The sequence below is a fragment of the Cucumis sativus genome, chromosome 6, assembly GCF_000004075.3.
Source record: "Cucumis sativus cultivar 9930 chromosome 6, Cucumber_9930_V3, whole genome shotgun sequence".
Taxonomy (NCBI): domain Eukaryota; kingdom Viridiplantae; phylum Streptophyta; class Magnoliopsida; order Cucurbitales; family Cucurbitaceae; genus Cucumis; species Cucumis sativus.
The window spans coordinates 21,702,701-21,726,845 of NC_026660.2; the positions used below are offsets into that span (position 1 = coordinate 21,702,701).

Consider the following 24,145-nt stretch of genomic DNA (forward strand, 5'->3'; position numbering starts at 1 on the left):
TAGAAAATGAAAGCCTTTCTATAAAGATCAACTCAAGACTTCATTACTTACAACTTGTGAAGATATATCTATTGAGCTTTTTGGTCCATAATATGCTTAGTTTGACCATTCATTTTTGATAATTATGTAAACGTACAACGGATAAGAATATATTTATGAATGCACGTGTTATTTTAAATTTCTTACTTACTCATTGTATGCCAATAGGGTAAGAATTGTGTCGTATAAAATTCTTCGAACCTATCTAATATTTTTCTTTATATGATTGGGATAGAGTAGAACTTTTATTTTATTTTTATTTATATTGAAAAGGATAGAGTAGAATTTTGTTATATAGAGAAATACAAATAATGTCAATGTCATTGTGTGAACAAAAGCATGTGGTCTCTAAAGATCTCTTAAATTGTATAGCTTTGACTTCTCTCTTTCTTCTGCTTGGAATTGGATGTTAATTTATACATAAAATTATCATAAGAGGTTCATTTATTTATTCTCTTTCAAAATCATTAGGGTTCATTTATTAATAAAGTTTGGGTTTTCATGAATAAATTAAAGTCTAGTTTGGGTCTCCTTTGGAAGTTGGGTATTGCAAGCAGAAACGTAGAAGCAAACTATAATGCAAATACTTGTATTGCATAATAGGGTCTCCCTTTTTCTTCTCTTTTAAGTTTACCCTTTTCTTCTTTTATATTGCAATGAGATTGTTAAGATAGCAAAATGTATATTTTGATACACAAGTCTACTGGACGATCTAATCATTTTCACACAATCTCTAAGTGTCGAATTAATATAAAAGATTATTATAAAACATTACAAACTAATAGGTTTAAATTTGCATCTAAAAACACTTTTGCATACTCATTTTTTGTTTTTTATTTTTTAAATATTTTTTTTGTTAAATTGGTCATTAGAGTTAGTTGTTTGAGATGAAAAACAAATTTGGTGGTTGGAGTTGGTTCCTCGAGATGATTGTTAGAGTTCGTTGGCAAAGATAGTCATCATCAAATAAGTTGATCATTAGAAGTGGCTTCGTAAAAGTTGGTCACTTTAGTTGAATGTTAGTGATTGTAGTTAGAGTTGGTTGTAATCAAGTTTGATTATCGAATGTAGTTTTTGTTGAAGTTTAATTTGTGGTTAGAGATGGTTGATAGAGCCCAAAGTTAGTTTGCATAAAGGTGGTTGTTGGAGTTATTGCGGATGGTGGCCATGCAAAAGTAATCTTTAGAGTTGGGTCGTCGGAATGTGACAATAGTAGTTGCCAATAGTGGTCAACGAGTGAGTCATTGGAAACATTGGAGGATAGAAAGTTGGAGTGAAGATGGGTAAAAATTAAATAACCAACGCAACAATTGACCAAATGTGTGTGTGATAAAATTATAAATAAGAGTAATCTAGGTGCTAGCATACACACCAACTATATTACGCGCGCGTAATCAATTAATCATGTGTTGACTATGCATTTTTTGATATTTTTCATTGTGGGACGGTCGGCTTTTGCCATTTTTGAAATTGTTAAAATATTTTGACGATGGTTGCCATACGATTAATCGACCACACACGAGCGAGAAATTAAAAAATAGAAGGAATATGAAATTTATAAAAGGAATTGATGATTTTTGTTTTGCTATAAATATTTGTGTTCTATATACTAAAGTGAACAAATTAAAAAGATTTTAGAAATAAAATGTGAAATGATAATTTAGATTAAATAAAGAGAAATAAGAAAGAATGGATTTAGAAATGAATTATTTATAATATTTTTGTAATGGACGTATTTGTGCCGCCAACATATAATATAATATATATATATATATATCTAATAAATTGCAATTAGAAGAAAAGAAAATCAAAATATTTTCTCTCAAAATTTGGGGAAACTGAAAATATTGATTTAGGCAAAACCAAGGGTTTGGATCTTAGAAACTTACAAAGAGAGGGAGACCGATAATCTCTGTACACCCAGAGCCGATCTTCCTTCAAACAACAACCCATCTTCCTTTCTCGATCTCCAATTACACATGATAACTTTCCATTCTTCTTCAACCCCTTTTCCCTTTTCATTCTCTTCATGATTCTTGTCCATCTCTGATCTGGGTCGTACACAAACCCGACAATATAAGATTTGGAAGAGTATAACCATTTTTTTGTTTCTCTCCGTTTTGTGTTTCAAGTTTGCGGAATGGGGACTGTTGAAGAAGCAGCTTCCATTGCTTCTCATGATTCTGAAGTATCCATTTCTGGTAAGTATTCCTCTATTTTTTTTTCTCTCTCTCTTTTTCTTCGCCTCCCAAGCCTTTATATTTGAAAAGTTGAAGGTTATTATGGCCATGGTATTCTAATTTGGAAGATTTGTTTTGATTTAATTATTTGCTATTTCATTCTTGGGTTTTTGTTTGATGGTAACACTTGTACTCGGAAGAAAGGGAAGTTTTATGAGGGACTTGAAGCTGTTGATTGGCTGATGTGTGTTAATGAAGTGATTTGTTATGGGCAAGAAAAGGGCTTTGATTCATTGGCTGTATTGTTGGTTAATTTCAAAAGAACGTGGGAACATGATTATTAGTTTTGGATCTATTTTACTTCCAAAAGTGAAATGCATTTCGGAATTCGGTCTTGCTTGTTCTTGTTCAGTTTGATTTATGTCTGAGGATTTACGGTTTTAGTTGTTGCTTTCACTTGACTTTTATGGAACTAATGAGAACCAACTGTTCTATTGGATTCAGCCTAACCTGGGGTCCTTCACATTGTATTTTATATTATCTGACGATGTTGCTATAATTTGCAGAACTACGTAAAAAGCAGAAACAAGAACTCGAAAATTTGACATTGGTGAATCAACCGTTCAAAACATTGAAGTTCTTCATTTTGGGTGTTCTTCAATATAGTAAACGCTCGATAGCATACATTTTAGCGAAAGGTGGTTGGCTTTTGCTTTTAAACTTGATTATTGGTGCAGCTGGAATTCTGATTTTGACTATTGAAGGGCCACATGAGAAGGTATCTCTGCCTTTCTAATTCATTTTAGCTTCAAATATTATTCACGCATTTGAACAAAATGTGTGTTTGTATTAATCTTATATTCGCTCATTTCAACAATGCAAGTGTATTTTATGCATCTGGAAGTACTATTTCATTTAGGATAAACCATGCTAGTCTTTTCATGATGACATTTCGAAGCATCTTTTTAATTTTCTATTTGTAACTTTGGTGATTTGATATGCTCTATTGGTACGGTTGCCTTCTGGATGGATATTCTATACTTTATCAACATTTATCTAGGTTTGTTATTCTCAAGTCAATACATTTGACATGGGAACTATTTGTAATTTTATACTGCACCATCCGCGATATTACAGTTCTAAGCAAATTGTTGCCCTCCTTATGACATTTTTTTATCATGGGTTTCCATAATTGATGATCTGTGGAAACAAGTTGTGTATTTAAAGTCCTGCCTATTTGTATAGGCTCTTGAGAGTTACTATATTTATACACTTGAAAGTTCTGCAAGCGAAGATTCTACGATGTACATATAATGAATCAATTCAGTGTGATGTGAGTGGAGTGAGTCATGTGTGCTATTTTGTGGAGCTTTGGAGAGGGAGAAACAACATAATATTTAGAGGGGGTGAGATTTCTTATGGCAATTTTCTGTCTCTTGTTAGATTCTCAATTTCTTTTTTGGACCTCTATTTCTAGGTCCTTTTACTTTTCTTGATTAGTTCCTTGTAGTCTAGCTTCTTTTTGTGTGGTATTTTCCTTTTTATATGGATGCGTATCCTTTCTTTCTTTTTTTTCTTATCGAATGTCAACTTTCTTCAGCAAACAAAAAGAAAAAGAAAAAAAGACAATCCAGTAGAAATGCCAAAGTACAGAAGAGTTTGGAGAAGAGATGTAGCTGTCCTAATAAAACTGTTTGATTGAAGTGTTGACATGTCTCTTCATAAATTACCTTGTTATGCTTTTATATTCAGGGATTGAATTTATCTTTGTTCTTGAATTTATTGGCTTTTTTCTTTTAATTTGTCCACTGCCTTCCAGTTTTCAGGCAATCATTTTATCAAATAAATTTTGTGTTTTGCAGCATGTTGAGGAGATTGTGAAATACTTTGACTACGGCTTGTGGTGGGTGATCCTTGGAGTTGCATCATCAATTGGCCTTGGTAATTAACATCATTTGATTTTAGTGATGGTTGGCAGTGCTAACTATTGCCTCTTCCAAAGAAGAGGCAACTTTGTTCTTATCAAAATTTTATTAACGCATTATTGGATTCCGTATCATTTACTTCCAGGGTCTGGTCTGCATACTTTTGTCCTTTATCTGGGGCCTCATATTGGGTTTTTCACAATAAAGGCAGTGCAGTGTGGTCGAGTGGACTTGAAGAGTGCCACCTATGACACAATACAATTGAAAAGAGGCCCATCATGGCTCGAAAAAGAGTGTTCAGAATTTGGACCTCCACTTTTCACATCACAAGTCCCCCTTAGCAGCATATTGCCAATGGTTCAAGTGGAGGCAATTCTGTGGGGTATTGGGACTGCACTAGGAGAGCTTCCTCCTTATTTTATCTCAAGGGCAGGTATTAAAAAATGAGTGCTAGCTAGTGTTCGTTAAAAGTTATAATGTCAATAGTTTTGATGAGACGACGACCCAATTGAGCATTTTGATATTTCATCTGCTCTTATCCAATTTTTAGGTGGGTGGAACGTATCTATGTAAAAACTGTTTGCAGTACTAAAAGAAATCATAAAATGTTCCTACATAACTTTTTTTATAATCCTAAATAGTCAACTTTTTTGTATTTTATTTTATTATTTCTGGTGATGTCTACATAATTCTTGACAACGGGGTGATATCAGTGATTCCTCTTGAATACTATTAGATGGTATAGAAGCAAGATAATGAGAAAATGCATTTGTAATTTATATCGTAGTGATTGCTTTAGTTGAGTGTCTATCGTGGTCCTTTTTGTGGGGGAGAAATTTTTAATATTATCATTTAATATACCTAGCATTCAACATTTATAAACATATTGATTACTTTAGTTGAATGTTTAGTGTGATCAATCCAAAATGGTTAAAAACCTTTTCGTGATCTTTTCCCAAGGAGATAAAAAATTCTTTCTCACCTCAGCCTTTTCATGAAATTAATAATTGGAAAGCTTTCCCCTAGTTTGCATTGGGTGGGTGATCCTTCTGCTCCTAGCCCATAGGGTGTTCTGTTCTTTTTTATGGCAGTAATAAAATATTGTTACTTGTAGAAAGACAATCTTGAAAATTTGAGATATTATGATATACTATCATGGTTACAAACTATTGTGCAAGAAATTTGGCATTGAGGTCATAGTGTTTGTAAGTTTTAGCTTTTATGATTAATTGGCAGATAAAGTTGCTCTTCTTTCTGAAATATTCCTTTTGTCAAGATGATTTTATAGAATTATTCAAGAGCAGAATGTATTGACAAACAGGAGCTTACTCTAGTTTTTACTTTTGAACTTGGTGATTACTTCTTTGTTTTTAATTAAACTAACTGCAATACAAGTCCGAAACTGCTCATTTGCAAAATAACATGTTCTAGTATGTTTACTGCTTGTCAGCTGTACTTTTCTTAGTTTTGCTGCCATGCGTCTCATATCCATGTTTTTACCTTTTGTGTTCAAATATATTTCTTCCATTACACAGCACGCCTCTCTGGTGCCAGATCAGAAGCAATGGAAGAACTAGATGCCTCTTCAAGGGAAAGTAATGGTTTCATTCCAACATACTTAAATAGAGTGAAGCGGTGGTTCCTTTCACATGCTCAACATTTGAATTTCCTTACTATTTTACTGCTTGCTTCGGTTAGTTATGACTCTATTCTCGTCTATTACTCATTTGGTTTTACTTTGTTAGCCTTTTCAATTAGAGATGGGAGTATAACATTATTGGCTTGCTAGTTTCGTGCGCATTTTCTCCCTTCATTTTAAGTTATATTTTATACGGACATTGTGGTCAAAGGAACAAATTGTGAAACAAATACACATCTGTGTAGCAACCACCTCCCTAGATATTCAATATCTTATTTGCATTTCGAGAGTTGTCTCATGGGATAGAATTTCATGTAAGGTATAAGGTATTCTTAATACCCGGAGTTGTTAGGGGAAAAAACCGTACTTTGATTAGGTAACTTTCTAATTGAATTTGTATATTTTGGTTTTTGCCATGTTGCAGTAGGCACTGGTATTCCTATTCCGACAGAAGAAAATGAAAACAAATCTATGTAAAATTACTCAAACAGAAAATATTAGATGGATCTTTGAGATGAAATAAGTGCAGGTTTTATGTGTGCGTTTTATCCCGCACTCCTATGATTTTCTTGAAGATACCTGTCAGCAAGTTTAGTAAAAGTAATGAGAAAACTGTTTTGTTCACTTCTTTGACATTTATCGTGGCTTTGCTGCTTTTATTTAAATGTTATTGACTTTAAGTTTCTCATATTTAGGATAGAAGAAAGTATGTTAATTTCTGATTTTATGTTTGATACTTCATAATGTGTTTTTTTTACGCATACAGAACTTATCATCTTGACTAGTATCATCATTTCAGTAGCTTCTGACTTTCACTAATTATCTTCCAGGTTCCAAATCCTCTGTTTGACTTAGCTGGCATTATGTGTGGACAATTTGGAATTCCTTTCTGGGAATTCTTCTTTGCTACACTAGTTGGAAAAGCAATTATCAAAACTCACATTCAGGTTTGTTGAAGGTTCTATATTTTGTTGTTAAAAATTACTTGACTTGTTTTGCAAGGAGCAAAATTATCAGACACCAAATCATGGATCTGTGTTTCTTTTGTTATAACTTTGTTTTTATTATGTCCTGTGCAGACCATTTTCATCATTGCCGTTTGTAACAATCAACTTCTTGATTGGATAGAAAACGAATTAATATGGATACTTAGCTTTGTGCCTGGATTTTCATCTGTCTTACCCGGTTTGATCGCCAAGCTCAATGCAATCAAAGCTAAGTATCTAAAAGCACCATCTCAAGCAATGACCACCAATCCCAAGGTAAGTCTCGAAAAAATCTATCACAAACTTGATTGCCTGAGGTTGTCTGCTTAAATGATCTATTGTCACATTCAGGTCAAGAAATGGGATTTCTCAGTTTCCTCAATCTGGAACACTATAGTATGGCTCATGATCATGAACTTCTCTATCAAGATTATGACTTCAACTGCCCAAAGGTACTTGAAGAAACAACAAGACAAGGAGCTGGCTGCATTGACGAACAAAGTTCCTGCATCGACATGCTCAAATTAACTGATTCTAATGTCGTCTCTTTCGTTACTCATAAATTTACTGAGATTTAGCATCAGTCGTATCGATTTGAGTAATCGAGAATATATGTCTGGAGAGAAACATTGGTTTAGAAAGCTGTATAGAATAGGAAGGGCATTTTGGAGAACAGCAAAAAAGGTACAAGCTTAATATGAATGATAAAATGTAGGCTATCATCATAAACCCAGTTGTGATTGTGGGGGGGAGGAAACCATTATTTTGGGTAATTATAATGATTTACCCAACTTTTAGTTAACCATTGGAAAGATACATTATTATTCTTTCTTTATCCCAGACATATTTTGACTCATTACTTGAATTATGATTGTTAAGATTACTCATTATAATCTCTCCTTGTTTCTCTCAAATAGTAATTCAAAAAATTATCCAACTATGAAATTTAGTAGTGGCTATGAAGTGGGTATCTAATATTTGATGTTTGATAGACAACTCACTAGGCTGGTATCTTCTTTAATTTAATAAATGTCATGATGATTAATCTAATTTATGAAAATCCATCCTCTTTAAAATATCTTTTTTATTTCAATTTTTTCAGAAAAATGACAAATGAAATCAGGATTAGAAATATCTGGGATTTTTTTTTTCAATTTCAACTATAAACTTGTCACTTAAAATTGTATCACGATTTGTGATTTATCTCTCGTAATTTAATATTGACATTTTGAATTCTTTTAAAAAAAACAATTTTAATAGCAATGATTTGAAGTTTGGTTTGGGAGAGTGGAGAGTGATTAAAGGCTTATTTCACGTGGGAAAGAGTAAAGACGAAGAGGCGGTTTATTTATTAATCAACTTCTGATATGTCCTTTACATCACATTTTCTTTGATTTAATTCTTTTGCTTACGTTAAAAATTAAAAAACAAAAAAACAAAAAAAATCGTTAACTTTTTTATTTATTTTTAAAACATCAAAAAATTTAAATATTTTGATAATAAAGTTGATCCCACCATTCATGACCTAAACTTATGATGCTGTTACTCCACGTTAAACAACATAGTTTATATTATTTAAACAATCTCTTCAAACACTCATTTTGGTTGGAAATCTCTCCCTTCCAAAACTATATTATATGGTTGGGAGCTTGGTGAAATCTTTTCTCTGGCTCTCTCCACATCTTCTATATTTTCAGCAACGAGCCATCGTGGGAACCTTGTTGAAATAAGGGAATTCGTTTCAATAGAGATATCTTCTGATGTTTTTGCTTGAGAGAATTTTTGAAGAGACGATTTTTGAGAGATTAGTGAGAAACCTTCCTTTTCATGTTCATTGAACAAACATAAATATTGCAGAGATTCTGCAACTTAAAAGAGAAGGGGAGACTACTTCTCCACTCTATCTATGTAATCTTTTCCGTTCCGAGGTTGAAACGCTACAATTGTGACACAAGGCAGTACAACAAACGAAAATACATACTTTCCATATTAGAACAATTGTTTAACAAGAACATCCGAAGCTTGAAAGTGAAGGCTAACATTACAGAGTAATTTTGGACTTCTAGGATAAAATTGTCATAAAAGACTCAACCAAAGCTTTAAACATGCAATACACAAAGTCCAATGAAAATGCCAATAGATGAGGTAGAAAACGAGTGAAAGCTCAATCAATATCTTGGCCTTGACCTAAAGACCTACAATTCTTTCTCTCATCGTCGAATATTCTAATAAAACTACCAAAATGAGTCAGATAATCAATTCGATCCATGATCAATTTTTCAGGTGTTGGATAGGTTAGTCCACGTAAACTCTAATATATCTTTGGAAGGATTTTATAAAATAGAAGCAAGTTTTCCTTAAATTACTATTCATTTTGGTTTGATTAATGTACCGTACAATACGTAATAACATTAAAACCATCAACCACTTGATATATGATTAACAAATCATCAACTAAATCTCACAACTTCTGGAGAGAACTTCCAAAAATGGTTTTGTTTTTTCTTTTTCTTTAAAATAAACATCATCATATGACGCATTATTATGCATATTTAAGTTGTAATAATAATAACCATGTTGAGTATAAATGAAAGGGTATTGAATTTGTCCAATTACCCAAAGTGGAGAGCTATGGTGATTTCATTGTCAAGAAGCACTCATAATCTTAGCAACAAATTATTCAAATCCATAATGACATAATAATATCTACCAATAAATACAAAATATAAAAACTTTTCCCTCCAATTATATATATATATATATATATATATATATATATATATATATATATATATATATATATATATATATTAGTTTACAAATGTCTCTCATGCTGCCACATAATGCTAACTATTAATTATTAGCACATCAACATTCTAAAATAGTGCCATCACACATTCAAAATTATTTCAAATCATTCTTTTCTCTATTTTTCTTTTTTCTTTTTAAATGATTATCTCAACTTTCTCTCTCTCTCTCATTAGACTTGTTTGTTCATTTGTTTTATATAATTAAAGAAGAAGAAGAAGAAGAATTTTTTTGAGTGACTAGTAATGATTATTGTGTTACAACTATTTGTACATTATGAGACAAAGTGTTGAATAAACTAATTAAAATCTCATTACTATGCTTCTAACTTTGTAACACACATACATATAGATATGCTTCTGATCTTTGTTCTTTTTTTTTTTTTTTTAAATGTCATTCGATATTTTATTAACGGTGTGGCAATGATCACTATTTAATAAACTTTAATTTGAATTTTACAAAACTGTATATAAAACCTAAAAGGTGTATAATGGATTTGGACTCAAATTTTATTGTCTATCAACTTTTAGAACATTTATTTTAGTTTATCAAAAGCTTTTGTTAAAAAAAATATGTAAATTCTAATTGTTGTTGTATGCTATATATATATTATTCTATTTCCAATGCAATATCCACTTCAACCATCTTATGTGGCATTATTATATATCCACGTAGGCACACTAATAATATACATATATATCCATATATATACCTTTGATCAATAATTGTGTGATGACATATATATTATTAATGGGAAGAATCAAATCCCTTTAACTTTTTAATAGGGGACCAAATCAAATATTTTATATCTCTAAACATCATAATACATAGAACAATGGGACATGTATAGTTGACATCATTTATTTTCTTTTACTGTTTTACTAAGATGATTTGGAGGAATATGTTTTTGTGGAGTTGATTCTCTTATCAAATTTTGTGTTGGAATACTAAGTTTCATTGGAGTTGTCATTTTAGTGTAGAAAATCGACATAAGCATAAAGTGTGGAGAGTCGTTTGGTGTGCTATTAAATATTGTGCGTATGATGTGAGTGAAATTCATGTGTCCATGATTCTAACATATTGTGCCACTCTAGGTGATTAGTTTGAATATTCGATTTGTGGTTTCAACGTGTTACTCTAATTAGTGGCTTGGAGATTCTACTAGAAATGCATGATGGTTCCTCTAGTTGTAACCGTGTATAGATAAACAAGTGTTGTTAAAAAAAAGATTTTTAAAAAGTTGCTAAGGTTTTACTTGAGGGGACACCCATGATAGGTAGGAACGATATCTTCACTTTACAAGTTGTTATTTTATAAATAGTTTGATTTTAAAAAAAAAATATTGAAAATGCCACAAAATGTAAATGTAAATGAGAGTAAAAAGGGAGAAGAAAAGGTTAAAAGAAGAACAAAAGTTAGTATGGGAAATGGGAAGCCACACTTTTTTGTGGTTCTCTTTAATGTCTTTTATGTGTCTATTCCCCTACACATTTCAACCCTTCCATTGCTCCCCTTTTACAACAATACCCCAACCAACATAATATGTTTAAATAGTTCATACTCTATTTGATTTTTTAAATTGAAATGACAAGTAAGGTGTAAAAAACAATAATGTAAAAATAGGTTTGAAGGTTGACAACAATCTTCATTTATTAAAGAGAGAAAAGAAAGAAGAAAAAAAAAGGAAAAAGGAAAGATATTTTGAGAAAGAAAATGAAAAGTTTGATTATGTGAGGGTATGGGACCCAGAGAAAGAAATGGTGGGGCTCACTTTCCATTGATTTTGGGGCATTGAATTTTATATGTATTGGTTTGTGTGTTGCCAAAAAAGAAAAGTATATAAAATTTTAATGAGTGGATATTTAACTTTATTTATATGTTATGATAATGTAATGTAAATACAAAGTAAGGTTTTGAAATTATCTATAAGAATAATAATAATAATAATGTTTGAAATTGATGTATAGTATAGAAATTAGGGAATAGGAAATAGGAAATAATAATGAGAATGGATTTTTGGTTTGACAAAAGATTCGGCGCTTTTTTATTATTATTGAAATGAAAACTTTATAAATAACAACAAAAACAAAGGTGTCATTGTCTTTCATTTTGATTTTGCCACATCCTTTCTCTTTTGTTGGACCCCATTGGCCCTAATAACATTTCTATGTGTGGGATCCACTTTTACCAAAGAAAATTTAAACTATATATGTATATATAATATGATATGATATAAGTGAAGAAGTTGGTTTAGTTGGTGAAGTTTTGTTGAGGTATCCAAACATTTTGGATGCTTATTCCCTAATCTCCACCATTCCATGCATGCCATCTCCCTCTTTATGGGGATACTAAATGTAATACTAATTTCACATTTAAATTCAAATTTACAAAATTTAACTAACTACTCAATGGAAATAGAAATTGACTAGCTAGTCTTTGGTGATAGAAATTGATTTTACTTGTTTATTTCTAACGTAGAGATGTAAAATTGAAATTTGACTTTAAGGGCAAAAAAAAGTATATATTAATAATTATATATACATCTAATGAATAATTGTGACTTTGTAAATGAAAGACATGGTTTTGACTAATATATATTTTATTCAAAGAAATAATTATATTGTTTGTGAAGATGCTGATAAAGTCCCAACATTGAAACTACTAATATATGTGTTTGATGAAATAATAGAGAGGATATGATTAGTAATATTAGAAATAATTAGGATGGTGTATGTATTCAATAATAAATTATGATATCAAACCTAACAAATTATAATTTTAAAACAGTTTAATTTAAACTATGTGTTAAGTTTTATTTTATCTATTTTTAGATGTTTTTAAATATAGCAAAATGTCATTGTCTATTAATGATCAACGAGATAGACTACTGTCAACTATCATTGATAGACAATAATAGATACCGATATATATATATATATATATAAATGAATGATGTTATACATAAAGATAAAGATATGGTGTGTATTAGTTAAAGAATGATTGGTCCACCTAGCCAAATAGAAAGTCCATGGAAAAATGGGGACCTCTTCTAATATATTTGAATGATAAGGTTACATTCCAATGGCCACATTTAGGGTCACACATTAATACTCAGCCACAAAAAGTGTACATAACTAACTAATAATGATTTTTAGCAAACCCTTTGAAAATATAAAACAAATCTTTGATTTCCACATGGGTATGAAACCCTATCAATCTACCTATTCCCCAAATATCCTTTGGTTGTCTAATATTATTTTGTTTTTTTTCTTTTTAATTACCTTTTTGCCCTTCTTATTTTATCTACAAACGTCCAACTTGTTAATTAAGCTATGCTGACGTTGACCCACATAATTAATTATTTATTATTATTATTATTTTAAGTCGTGAAATAAATCTGATTTGTCCTTCTTCTACCTAAATCAATCTTAGTCAAATTCATCGAGTCCCTTCATTACCATTACCTTTCTATATGTATATATATATATAATGGTTTGAAGTTAAAAGTCTCATCAATGTGTTTGTTTCCTTTATAAAGTCAAGTAAGCCCTATAGGCCATAAAGTCTATAATAACAAAGGAACTTAGGCTAGCTTGATTGCATAGAAATTAACTTTAGGGTTGTTTTCATGTGGCTTTAATATTTACTACTTTTCTGGTATGCAAACATACTATCTTTTTTAGGCAGATGAAGAATTAATAGGTAATGTTAGGTATTAAAATAAATAGTTTTCTTTTTTTAAAAAAAAACAATTAATAAAGTAATTGATCACATAGTCTATATATGATTATATTTGCAAAAGAATTATAAAACTTCTTTTTTATTGCTTGATTGTTTTAGAGTAAAGTTTCTCTAATTGAATCTTGTAAGATTCTTTATTTCTCTCTTTCTTTTTTAATTTGAGAAGTTTCTTATTTTGTTTGTAAGTGGAGAATATTATATATAGAGAGAACTTTTTAAATAATATTAAATAATAGTAGAAAACTTTTTGGGTCTTTAATTAATTTTTTCATAACTTAATACATGATTCTTAATTAATAAAATACAAGTCCTAATATCTAATACACTAAATATAGTAACTTACAAAAATGATATTTGCCAAAATTTTGATTTAAAAAGTACAAAAATTATTTTAAAAAGAAAAAAAAAAGATAGCATGATTTGTTGGCTTAAGATCAAATAAGGCTCTCAATATTCATGTCACTCTAAAAGGTTCGATGTTATAAAACTAAAGATTAGAGGTCTACACATCTCCACACTAATGTTATAAACTCAAAAGACAAAGGAAAAAAAAACATTATATTTAACTTGTAGGTCTAAGTCCATGAGAAAAGTTGAGAGAATTTCACTTTCCTCTTGAAATATTTAGAAGAGTTGAAAGGGTATAAACATCAAAGAACTTTAAATTGGATAAAAATGTTGGTAGTGATAGCATAACTCTGTCACCACACAGGTTAAGATGAAGTCACTCAATGATTAAGTTGGTCATGGAGTCATATTTTATTGTGTTAACTACTCTCAAGCAAACTTAAAAAATATTCTTACTATTACGGGTGAGCATCAATCGATCAAAGTCAATTTTTCAAGTTTGTTTGGTAAATGTTTAAACATAATCTGACCATAAAGCTTTTGAATTATTTTCTCAAATGGACACCAACTACAAACTTTCCTTTAAGTAACAGACTATCTTTAGCTCAGGTCGGTTTTTCGATTTGTCATGCTCACATTTATATACTATTGAACTATGGCTGGTTTGAAAATCAGAACTTAGAATGCTTTTAAAAGATACTAAATGGTTAAAATGAAACGGTAAAAGAACAAAACTCTCGTGAATATTCTCAATCCCTATCCCTAAGAACCAACTTTGGTGAGCTGCATCAATATCTTCCATTATTCTATAAAATATATGTTTATGTGTTTGCAAATAATTCAATAATTATAATTTAGTATATTTATATTCTAGATATTTGTCCTTTTTTTCTACTACTTCTATCATATATAGTTTATTGAAGAAAAAATAAAAATATTTGAAGTTCATAATCTAATAATACTTTAAAAAAATCTACAAATATTGGTTGAATCTATTTGATTAAATTAATTAAAAAACATGAAACATAAGTTCAAATTGCATACCAAATAAGGATTATGAGATCAAAGTTAGATTAGAAATTTAAAAAAAAAAAAGAAAAAGAAAAATGGAAAGCATAAAATTTATACTGGTTTGGATTTTGAGACATAAATGTCCCATCATTGATTATTTAGAGTAGTTTTATGACAAATAGTCCCACCAAGCATGTAGCAACTTCCCTTGTATGTAGGTTTCCATTAATGTGCAATAGTTTATTCAATGCCCTTTCTTTAGGATACATTTCTCGTCCGAAAACGTATATGAAATTAAACAAATAAATAACGGTAACTTCGATTTTTATAACATATATTTATGTATACACCAATGAAGTTTAATAGATTGATTTGGAGAGTGTTTGCTTGTATGAAAAAAGGAAATTAATTAGGTTCCATCAACAATATTTGAACTCCATATAATATTGTATTTGAACTCCATATGTATTGATAGACAATTATCATTTTTTTTTTAGTATTAAGTACACTTAAAACATTTATTAGTCGTTAACATGTATTTTTGCGAAGATGTATATTTATTTCGTACCGACTAAGAAAATTAAAATTGGAAGAGGTGAAAGAAAGCAAGAGTTGCAAGCTCTATGATAGCATCACTAATGATATACAAATATAAAAATGTGAATGATGAGGGATTAAAGGTTTGTTGAACTCATACATGAATACAAGATATCATAAAAAAAAAGATTAGTGGTTGATTTGTTTGTAATAAAAGATTTAGACATTGTTTATTCAGCACATGGATGAAACAAAAGTTTCTAGATGTGGTGATACACATAAGATAATGAAGAAGCTGTCATATTAAATATAAGTTAAAACATGATTGTGAATTATGTAGTAATAATATTTAAAATGAAAAGTTGGTGAGTAGTAGTAGAAAAGGGTATCTTTGGATGTCAGAAGGAAAGAAAGAAAGAGAGAGAAAAATAAAAGGAATATAAATTTCAGCAGTAGTATATAGAGGACAAAATGGTCATATTTAGGGGAATTTATTTTGAATAGATTCTCAATTGAGAAAGTGGGTCCCGCCTTCCTACACTACACAACACAATGTGTTTTTCCCTTTCAACGTCACCAAAGAAGGGTAGAGAAGAGAGAAAAAGAGCATTTCATGTTTATAACAAACACAGATCTTCAACTTTGTTGCAATGTTGAGTACTACAATCTCTGCCCTTTTCTTTCCCCTTTCATGTAGTTACCTCCTATTTAGTATTTATATATATAATACTTCTTCTGTTTCATATTTCCCCTCTTTACAATCCCATTATTACTCAAGGTTGGTTCAACTACACTCAAGTTTAAAGTGGTTGCGTTGCACAAGTTTAAAGTTGAAGGATAAGATAAGATTAGATTACAAATGAAAGTGATGGGTCTAAGGGTAAGGGTAAATTTAGCATTTTTTATTATTATTTTTTTTTTTAAAAAAAAAAAAGAAAAACCATTAGGAAAGACACGTGCAAGAGTATCTTATTAGGTTATAATAGAGGAAAACAAAGATGTCAGAAGTGTATGTCCCATCTTGACCTTGACTGTTTCTTTGAAAGCCCCACTTCACTTCCCAATTGCCCACATCTCCCCCAACCCCTCCTTAATCACCATTTCTCTTTTTCTTATAAATCAAACATTTCAATTTCTTTCTCCACATCTAAAGATTAAGATCATCTAAAACTCTATCACACACCCACCACCACTGAGATTTTGACAACAATAAAAGAACCCACCTCCTTTTCCACAACCTTCTTCTGTGGACTAAACCCATTTTTCTCACTTTTCTTCAACTGTTTCCTAAGCATCTTTTTTTTACAAACAATGCTAAGAAAAACTAATAGTAAAACATCTACGTACTTCACTAAAAAAAATAAAAAATTCTTAACTTTTATGTAACTAGAAAGAAAATGATTGTGTGTTTGTGAGTTTTTTTCCAAAGGGAAATTAAAGGAGGCGATAGATTTTGGGTTTTTTTTTTTCAAATCAATAAAATTTGAGGGCTAACCCATTTTTATATGTGCCAAACATATACAACTACACCCTCTTTTTCCTTCACTGCACATATATATATATTATATATATGTTAAAGAGAGATGATGATACTGTTTCTAAAGGGAGCTTAAAGAGAGAAATAAACCTCAAAAAGGGAATGAAATCAAATATTTTAAGGAAGAAAAAGAACCTCCACCATTACAACCCACCAGCCAAAGGTAAGGAAAGGAAAAGAAAGGAAAGGAAAGGAAAAGGATATCTTTCTTGCTTTTCCTCTCTCCTTCATTCCATTGTCATCATCATTCATATGGTTCGCTGTGCCGTGTGTCTTGCTTCAAAGATTCTTCTTTGGATTGTCTTTTCCTTTCCCCATCCAGACCCAAACCATATTTAAACATCGTCATCAATCCAGACAGATAACTGAACAACCCACATCTGAGAGCCCATCTCAAACGGGGGAGGACAATATTTCCCACTTCCTCTCATAGCTTTCCCAAAATTGTGGGTTCAAGAGTCCGACAAGGCATTCAGACTGTCGTTCTGCTTTCGCGCTCCTATTTGAACGTTCATTTCTTCTCAGGCTGCCATAAGATACGCCCACTGTCACTTCCCCGGGCAAGAAACATCATCGTTCACAAGTCTACAGTCCCGATTCGAAATAGTAATAGCTGGATGGGTTGGTTAAAGAACAAGAGCCGAAATCCTCTACCCACCCGCAGGTTGTTTTTGCTCTGTCGATTTCACTTGCACTGCAGCTGTATGCACGTAAGGGAAACCTGCAGGTACAAGTTGATGAGGATTACCAGAAGACTGTGCAGCAGCAAACTGAGCAGGATGGAGAATGGCTTGTGTGGGCAAACCACCACCACCTTTCATATTGTTAGCCGCCGCAGCAGCAGCAGCAACAGCCTTTGCAGGATCAGTAGTGCTGCTGCCTCCGAGTGTAACAGGATGGCAGAGGGATAGCATTCCGTTGGAGGACGTTCCTCCTGAGCCCTGTGGTTGTGATTGCTGCTCAGGACGACGCCTAGGCATATAATAACCACTTGAAGGTGAAACAGTTGCACTGCTACTAGAAGAATGAGAAACTTGCTGCATATAAGGGAAAAGTAACTGTGCTTGCTGCAATGTCTGCTTTGCCAAATGTTGTTGCTGCTGTTGCTGTTGTTGCTGCTGCGACTGTTGGGATAATTTATTTCCAGAACTTGAAGAGGTCATTTGATTATTGCCAAGAATCGACGTAACATTCCTCCCACCAACAGGAGATGACTTCTGGGGGGGCATAGATGTAGGATTCTTTGTCTGCTGCGATGATAATGAAGATGATTGACCAACTTTGTGGCCCAAAGAACCAGAGGTAGCAGTCCGTGGGCTTCCACCAGCACCCTTTGAGATTGACGAATTAGTCGGTGAACCAATCATTCCAGGTGATGGTGATTGATTACTGTTTGCAGGTTGCTGCCCTTGAGATTGTGTTGTAGATTTTGTGTTAGTTGAAAAAGAAATCTGAGAGTGGTTTGGCTGTGGACGGCCCTGCTGTTGGGGAAGATTTTTGATAGATGATGTATTTGATGAAGACAGAGGGGGAGTTTGAACCTGAGAAGAGGTGGTCCTTACAGAATTTTTCCACTGAGGAGATTGAGCAGGACTATTGCTGTTACTTTGGACGAGATTTTGAGAATAAGACAACGCATTCGGAAACTTCGCTGCCATTGAAGATGCAGGCGTGTGCTCACCATAAACATTGCCATTACTTGTTGTTGATGTTTTGGTCCTTGCTGCAGCAGCAGCTGCAGCAGCATATTGCTGTTGCTTTTGAAGCTGAATTATTTGTTGTTGCTGCTGCTGCTGATTTCGCTGCAGTGGATGCTGAGAACCACACATGTTTACAGTGCCCATCGAAGATGGCATAACAGAACCTGAAGCTCTAGCGGCATTACTACCAAGGTTCAGAGTTCTTGCAGTGCTGTCAACAATGGCAGCCCCAGCTGGTAATGTAGAAAGCGATGTCTCAGCTAAATCCGATCTAGAGAAGGCAATGGATTGACCAACAGTTGGAGGAGCCTTTACAGACATGTTTTTTCTCTCATCCTCCCCAACAGATGAATGTGCTGTTTTTCCTTCTTCAGCAACACGATAATTCTTTTTCTGCTGGGCAGCCTGTGCAGCAGCAGCAGCAGCCATAATCTGATGGTACCCTTGCCTGGTGATCTCAGGAAGACTTTGAAAAATAGGATGATTCGGTGATATGGATGAAAGGTCAAGTCCAGGGGCAGAGGGCGCCCCGTTAGGAGGAGCAAAAGACAAAGGAATAGTTTGAGATTGTTCCAGAGTCTTTGAACCCTGTGACTGTTGTTGGGGCTGCTGCTGCTTTTTGTCATTAGGTGCACCACCGGCGGCCGGCATTGAGGCGGGAGTCATCAAAGCAAAATTGGGAGTATGAATTGGCATCGGAAAATTTGGCCCATAGACACTCAAATTAGCAAGATTCACCCGACTATCAGCGGTTGATGGGCTATCTTCACCACCAATCTCAGGCTCAAGTTGCCTTGTTTGATGAGAACCATGGTTCTGCTGTGGCTGCTGTGATTGAGATTGCTGGTTTCTAGATGCAGGAAAGCCTTGAAAGTTCCCACTGACACTGCTCCCATGTGGCCTCTGCTGCTGATTAGATACGTTCTTCTGAGAAGATGAGGAACCATTGGCAGTATTTGCATTTTGAAGCCCCGGTTGATTAGGATGAGGCTGAGGTGGAGGTTGCTGCTGAAGCTGTGAAGGATGAAGCATTTGTGAAGAATAAAACGACCCATTGAAAAATGGCATTGAGTGAGCGTGGGTTCCTCTATATGCTGGCGGTGCCCCAACATGTGCTGGAATTGGATATGTATATCCATTGTTCTGCAAAATGGCTAAATACTGCGGTTCATTGCCAGGCACACCCGAATAGTTGAAACTCATTGCAGGTGCAGCAATTGCTGCCGCTGCTGAGGTACTAACAGAGGCAGGGTTTGAAGCATTTGAAGCCACACTGCCATTGGCATTCCCACTAGAAGGAGGAGACTTCACAGAAACCGGCCGAACAGAAGTGGCTACCGCTGCCTGTTGCTGACTCAGTGGCAAAAGGAAAGCAGGGCCGTGCTGAAAATCAACAAAAGAACGCAAAGTTCAGCATAAATGCAGAACTGGGTGAGATGAAAGAAGAGAAGATAAATTGGAGAGAGCTATACCAGGATATTGCTAGGAGCTCCTGGGGGTAGCGCTTGCTGAAGCAAAATTTGCTTTCTCTGGGAGGCATCCACAGCATTAACAGCTTGAGAGCTCCTATCTTTTCCAGAATGACCCGAGAACATTCCGAGGCCCTGGCCCTTATCCTGCATTGCATTTATTCCACCTTTAGGAAGATTTCCTTGCAAATCTGCAGAGGGCACAATGCTGTGAGTTCCATGTTTAGGCCCAAACAAGGAACCAGAACCCGTTGTTGCTGACCAAAACGGATTCATCCGCGCAATATGCTGGTGATACAATATATTCCGAGCAACGTAGAAATGTGTAGCACACCTCTTGGGCCGAGGTTGAAGAAAAAGCAAATTTGGCGGCTGTTATAAGCCAAACAAGGATAGATTTAGGGAGTGTATAGAAAGGGAAAACGAGGAATGAAGTTCAAAATCATGCAGAAATATAACTACCTGCATAGCAGCAGTAGGCAACGCGCTTCCATCAACAGACACAACTCCTGGTAGCGGTGCCACATATCTGGTAAGAAACGACAGCGTCATTCCAAAAGAAGTAGAACAAAGAAAAACACCAATATATACTGCTAGCTAATAAGTATCGTAAGGTTCTCAATAAAAACAACAGACTGTGGCAATCGTACCCCATAGGAGGCAGCCCACTTGGCCAGCCAGGCAGAGACATGGGCAAAGGAAGAGAGCTCGCTTGAACTGAACAAGATAAGTGAAAAAAACACCATCAATTCAGCACCCCATCTGGAGCAAAAACCAGAAAGGGAAAGAGAAGGAAAGAGGAGGCTGGGATGATTTGAGAAAATGGGAACCTACCAGCAGATCCAGTCTTTTCGGAGCCAAGTTGCGGCGTTTGTTTCGGAACATGCTGGTGGAGCTTGTTGGTGACTACATTTGCAGTGGCAGCATCTCTATCAGTCGTCTTCTCTAAATCAAGCTGAAGGCCAATATTTCTATCTTTTCCAACAATGGGTTTCTTTGAATCAGCCTCTTCAACTGGTATAGCTTTAGACTCCACATTCACCACCTCTTTAGCACCAAGTCTGATTGCTCCTTTGTCTTCTTCCTTTATCAGAGGCTTCATTTCCTACATAAATGTAAAGCCAAACTCGATTATATACAATTAATTCCAACATGGGCCAGAGCTTTAAAGCAAGTGGGGAGGAGAAGGTAGGGTGGCCCCGCTTACCGTGTCTGCATCTATAACCATAGGTTTAGCATCTACGGCCACAAAATCAATCTCACCATCTCTTTCGGGAGAAGCTCGTAATGGTGGAGGAGCCTGTACAACACAAGGACGAAAAGTCCAATTTTTTCATATTAAAAAATAAAAATAAAAAATAAAAATCGATTGAGAATATTCTTTTTTTTTTTTTTTAGAAGAAGAAGAAGAAGAAAATTATCTTCACCATCAGATCTATCTTGTACTTATCATCACGCTGGTTCTCAACATCGAAGGTTGATGAATTTCTGAATACATACCAAAAGAAGGGAAAAGAAAAATAAATTAATTACGCAAGTCAGGAAAGAAAATGACTTTTTTTCCTCAAAATTTGGTTAATGATTCTTACGATTTAGTCGTTGTCATATCCTCTCGCTTATCTTCCAATCTAGGGCCATTTGATTCCTTCAAGGGAGATTGGGGTTCTTCCTTACTTGAGCCCAAATCTTTATCTTCTGATTCTTCAGTCAATGGCTTAGAATTGGACATAGCACTGGCTGTTTCCACCTTCATAGATTCCGGAAGGGACTCTAATGCTGGTAGTAAGGTCTGAGAATTACCAGCTTCGTTTGAAACTCCACCATTTTCAACTCCAGATCCTGCAACTTTCTCCACATTTGATGCAGGGATCTCGGCATTAATGGGCTGATCAGCCTCCGGTTTGGCTGTTGATGAAATGGGGCTATTCCGAAGGCTGAAAGTAGCGGCGTTCTCGTCGTCGTACTTCACAGGACGCGGTCTTTTCCTCTTGGGTGCTGTAAATTTCACATCGGATACATAAAATAAAAATTGCGTCAGTTTCTAAAAAAAACTGTTGTTACTGAAAAAGGAAAAAGAGAATAATCTGACGAGTGATTTCAGAGCTCCCACCCCAAAAATAAACATTTAAAAAAAAAAATTACTCACCGGTGGCTGATAACGGAGTGACAGAAGAAATGGAATTTTGAGGCAAAGTTGAGGGGGTAGGCAAAGCAGAAGAAGAGTTGGAAATCGGGGATGAAACTCTGGATTTCGCATCGGTGGTTGATTTCGGATCGAACTTCATTGAATCAGTAGTAGAAGATGGTTCTTGTTTCGGAGGAGCTTGAGGTTGTCTCATCATACCGTACAAGACTTCAGCAATCTCGATCTCGATCTCATCTTGAGCCATGGATGATGGTTTTGAGGAGGATTTGAGAGGCCGGAGTTTAGGTCCGGTTTGCTTCTACAACAGCAGACGGCTCGTCAGATACACCCCTTTTTCCCCCAAAAAAAGAATCAGAAAAGATATAAAACGGAGTAGAAGTAAGACCAAAGACCGACCAGCTTCTTCCTCACCGGAGCATTGGAAGAAGAAGGCGAGGCTGGAGGTTGAAGCGTCACCATTGGTGTAAGACTTGGCCTCACTGGCGATGTCGAAGCTTGCCGGTGAATGGCTTCAGTCACCGTTCCGCTCCCCGCCGCTGCTGGCCAACATTCATGAGACCGCTTCGTAGAGGCTGAAACAAACACAAAATCGTCAGAATCGTCAGAATCTCTTTTTTATGACCCTGGGCAACGAAATCCATGGCAGTAGGTTTTCTGTACCTGACCGGGCTTTTCTCGGCACCGACACACCAATCATTTCATCGGCGGCTTTCCACGACGGTGCTGCTCTAAAACTCTTCGCCGGTGGATAACTCTTCCGATGGTTCAAAATCGTCGCTGGATTCGGCGGAAGCATTCTGACGGATGCTCCACCACCAGTTCCACCACCACCATCATCGTCTTCCTCATCCTCTTCATCGTTTACACTCTCTTCAGAACTATCTTCCCCACCATCTTCTCTATTACTACCACCATGAATCAATCTATCAGCTCTTCTCCTCTTGCTCCTGCTAAGCCGATCTCTATCCCTGTCTCGATCTCTGTCTCTATCCCTATCTCGATCTCGATCTTTCTTCCCACTGCCTCGATCTCTCAATCTCACGGTATCCTGTAACTCCAGTGGTCCATCATCCTCTACAGAGAAACACAAAAAATCAGTACAAATCAAAATCGAAAAAAAAGACCAAAATAGAGAAATGATGATTATAAGTTATAATCATCATCGGAAATAGTTAGATCTGAGAAAATTGAGACCTGGAGAGTCACGAAGACCACCACTCCTGTATCTCCGTCTAGAAAGCCCGTTAGAGGCCACCATGTTCGTCGTCGTCCTTCTAGCTTCTCTGTTCCTATCCATATCAGATACGATTCGATTCTTTCCCTCTTCCACCGAATCAACTATACCCAAACACTAATCTCATCTCCAACAAAAAAAAAACCCTAACTGAAAAATCGCCGGAAGAACACAACACCAACAAAAAAGAAATTCCAGATTCCCGGCTGAAAACCGGTAAGAAATCAAAGAAGAAAACAAGATTTCTCCACTAAAAGAAACCTATGTATGTGCAGAAGAAGAAAAATCGTAGCTTTTCGTTTATCTAATCCTTCAATCTATATTATCTGCAGCTTGTTAGTTCTTCCTTTCTCTCTCTATCTCTATCTCTCTCTCTCTTTTTTCCTTTTTCTCTCCCCCACCCCTTCAAACTCTGTCTTCTTTCTTGCTCTTGCTCTATTTCACTTAAAGCGAAACCCACACCCAGACCAATATGAACGGCTTAGATTTCGCCTCCCTAAACGCCAAAATATCCACACCGTCTATTTCCGACAGATCGTATGGTCAACATTTTAGTATAAGCCAACATGGCAAAATCATAAACGTTCAATTAAGTGGGGACAAAGATGGGACCCTTACTTTATCATGAAACAGCCACGTGTCACAGTCTTTTCTTCCCTTCCAAGCTTTCATATTTACTCGCTTCCGCTTTCCTATTTTATTCCCCTTTTTTCAGTATCCTAATTTATTTTATTTTATTTTACAAAAAGGAAAAACAATTTTCAATTTGCTTTTTATTTCATTTATTTAAATTTTTTTAAATACTTTGCCCTACGAACTCAGATACAGTGATGAGATAGAGAAAT

The 24,145-nt window shown here is 34.5% G+C and overlaps 2 protein-coding genes across 6 annotated transcripts; one reads left to right on the forward strand and one right to left on the reverse strand.

The window, feature by feature from the left end:
- Positions 1 to 1,851: 1,851 nt before the first annotated feature.
- LOC101215273 (vacuole membrane protein KMS1) lies at positions 1,852 to 7,656 on the forward strand. The gene is made up of 8 exons (XM_004140099.3): positions 1,852 to 2,240; positions 2,786 to 2,997; positions 4,082 to 4,160; positions 4,290 to 4,577; positions 5,680 to 5,837; positions 6,614 to 6,730; positions 6,863 to 7,045; positions 7,121 to 7,656. The coding sequence occupies exons 1-8, from the start codon at positions 2,180 to 2,182 to the stop codon at positions 7,295 to 7,297; spliced, it is 1,275 nt and encodes a 424-aa protein (XP_004140147.1). The 5' UTR covers positions 1,852 to 2,179; the 3' UTR covers positions 7,298 to 7,656.
- A 9,009-nt stretch (positions 7,657 to 16,665) lies between these two features.
- LOC101215514 (protein TIME FOR COFFEE) lies at positions 16,666 to 23,733 on the reverse strand. 5 transcript variants are annotated; one of them, XM_011659272.2, is made up of 12 exons: positions 23,261 to 23,733; positions 22,727 to 23,140; positions 22,478 to 22,638; positions 22,067 to 22,361; positions 21,510 to 21,915; positions 21,348 to 21,408; positions 21,128 to 21,220; positions 20,755 to 21,025; positions 20,571 to 20,637; positions 20,383 to 20,449; positions 19,924 to 20,292; positions 16,666 to 19,834 (listed from the first exon to the last, which is right to left on the reverse strand). In XM_011659272.2, the coding sequence occupies exons 1-12, from the start codon at positions 23,361 to 23,363 to the stop codon at positions 17,402 to 17,404; spliced, it is 4,740 nt and encodes a 1,579-aa protein (XP_011657574.1). In that variant the 5' UTR covers positions 23,364 to 23,733; the 3' UTR covers positions 16,666 to 17,401. The 5 variants fall into 5 exon arrangements, with proteins under 5 accessions (XP_011657574.1, XP_011657573.1, XP_011657572.1 ...); XM_011659271.2 differs by having other exon boundaries at positions 22,067 to 22,364; XM_011659270.2 differs by having other exon boundaries at positions 22,463 to 22,638.
- Positions 23,734 to 24,145: the final 412 nt, after the last annotated feature.

Excerpts from the sequence above, each read along its gene's own strand:
- LOC101215273 (XM_004140099.3), top strand. The coding sequence starts at position 2,180 with ATGGGGACTGTTGAAGAAGCAGCTTCCATTGCTTCTCATGATTCTGAA. Across the intron at positions 2,998-4,081 it reads TTGAAGGGCCACATGAGAAG|CATGTTGAGGAGATTGTGAA; the intron begins GTATCTCTGCCT and ends TGTGTTTTGCAG. Across the intron at positions 7,046-7,120 it reads CAATGACCACCAATCCCAAG|GTCAAGAAATGGGATTTCTC; the intron begins GTAAGTCTCGAA and ends TGTCACATTCAG.
- LOC101215514 (XM_011659269.2), bottom strand. The coding sequence starts at position 23,363 with ATGGATAGGAACAGAGAAGCTAGAAGGACGACGACGAACATGGTGGCC. Across the intron at positions 21,916-22,066 it reads CACTCCGTTATCAGCCACCG|CACCCAAGAGGAAAAGACCG; the intron begins GTGAGTAATTTT and ends TGAAATTTACAG. Across the intron at positions 21,026-21,127 it reads TGGTTATAGATGCAGACACG|GAAATGAAGCCTCTGATAAA; the intron begins GTAAGCGGGGCC and ends ACATTTATGTAG.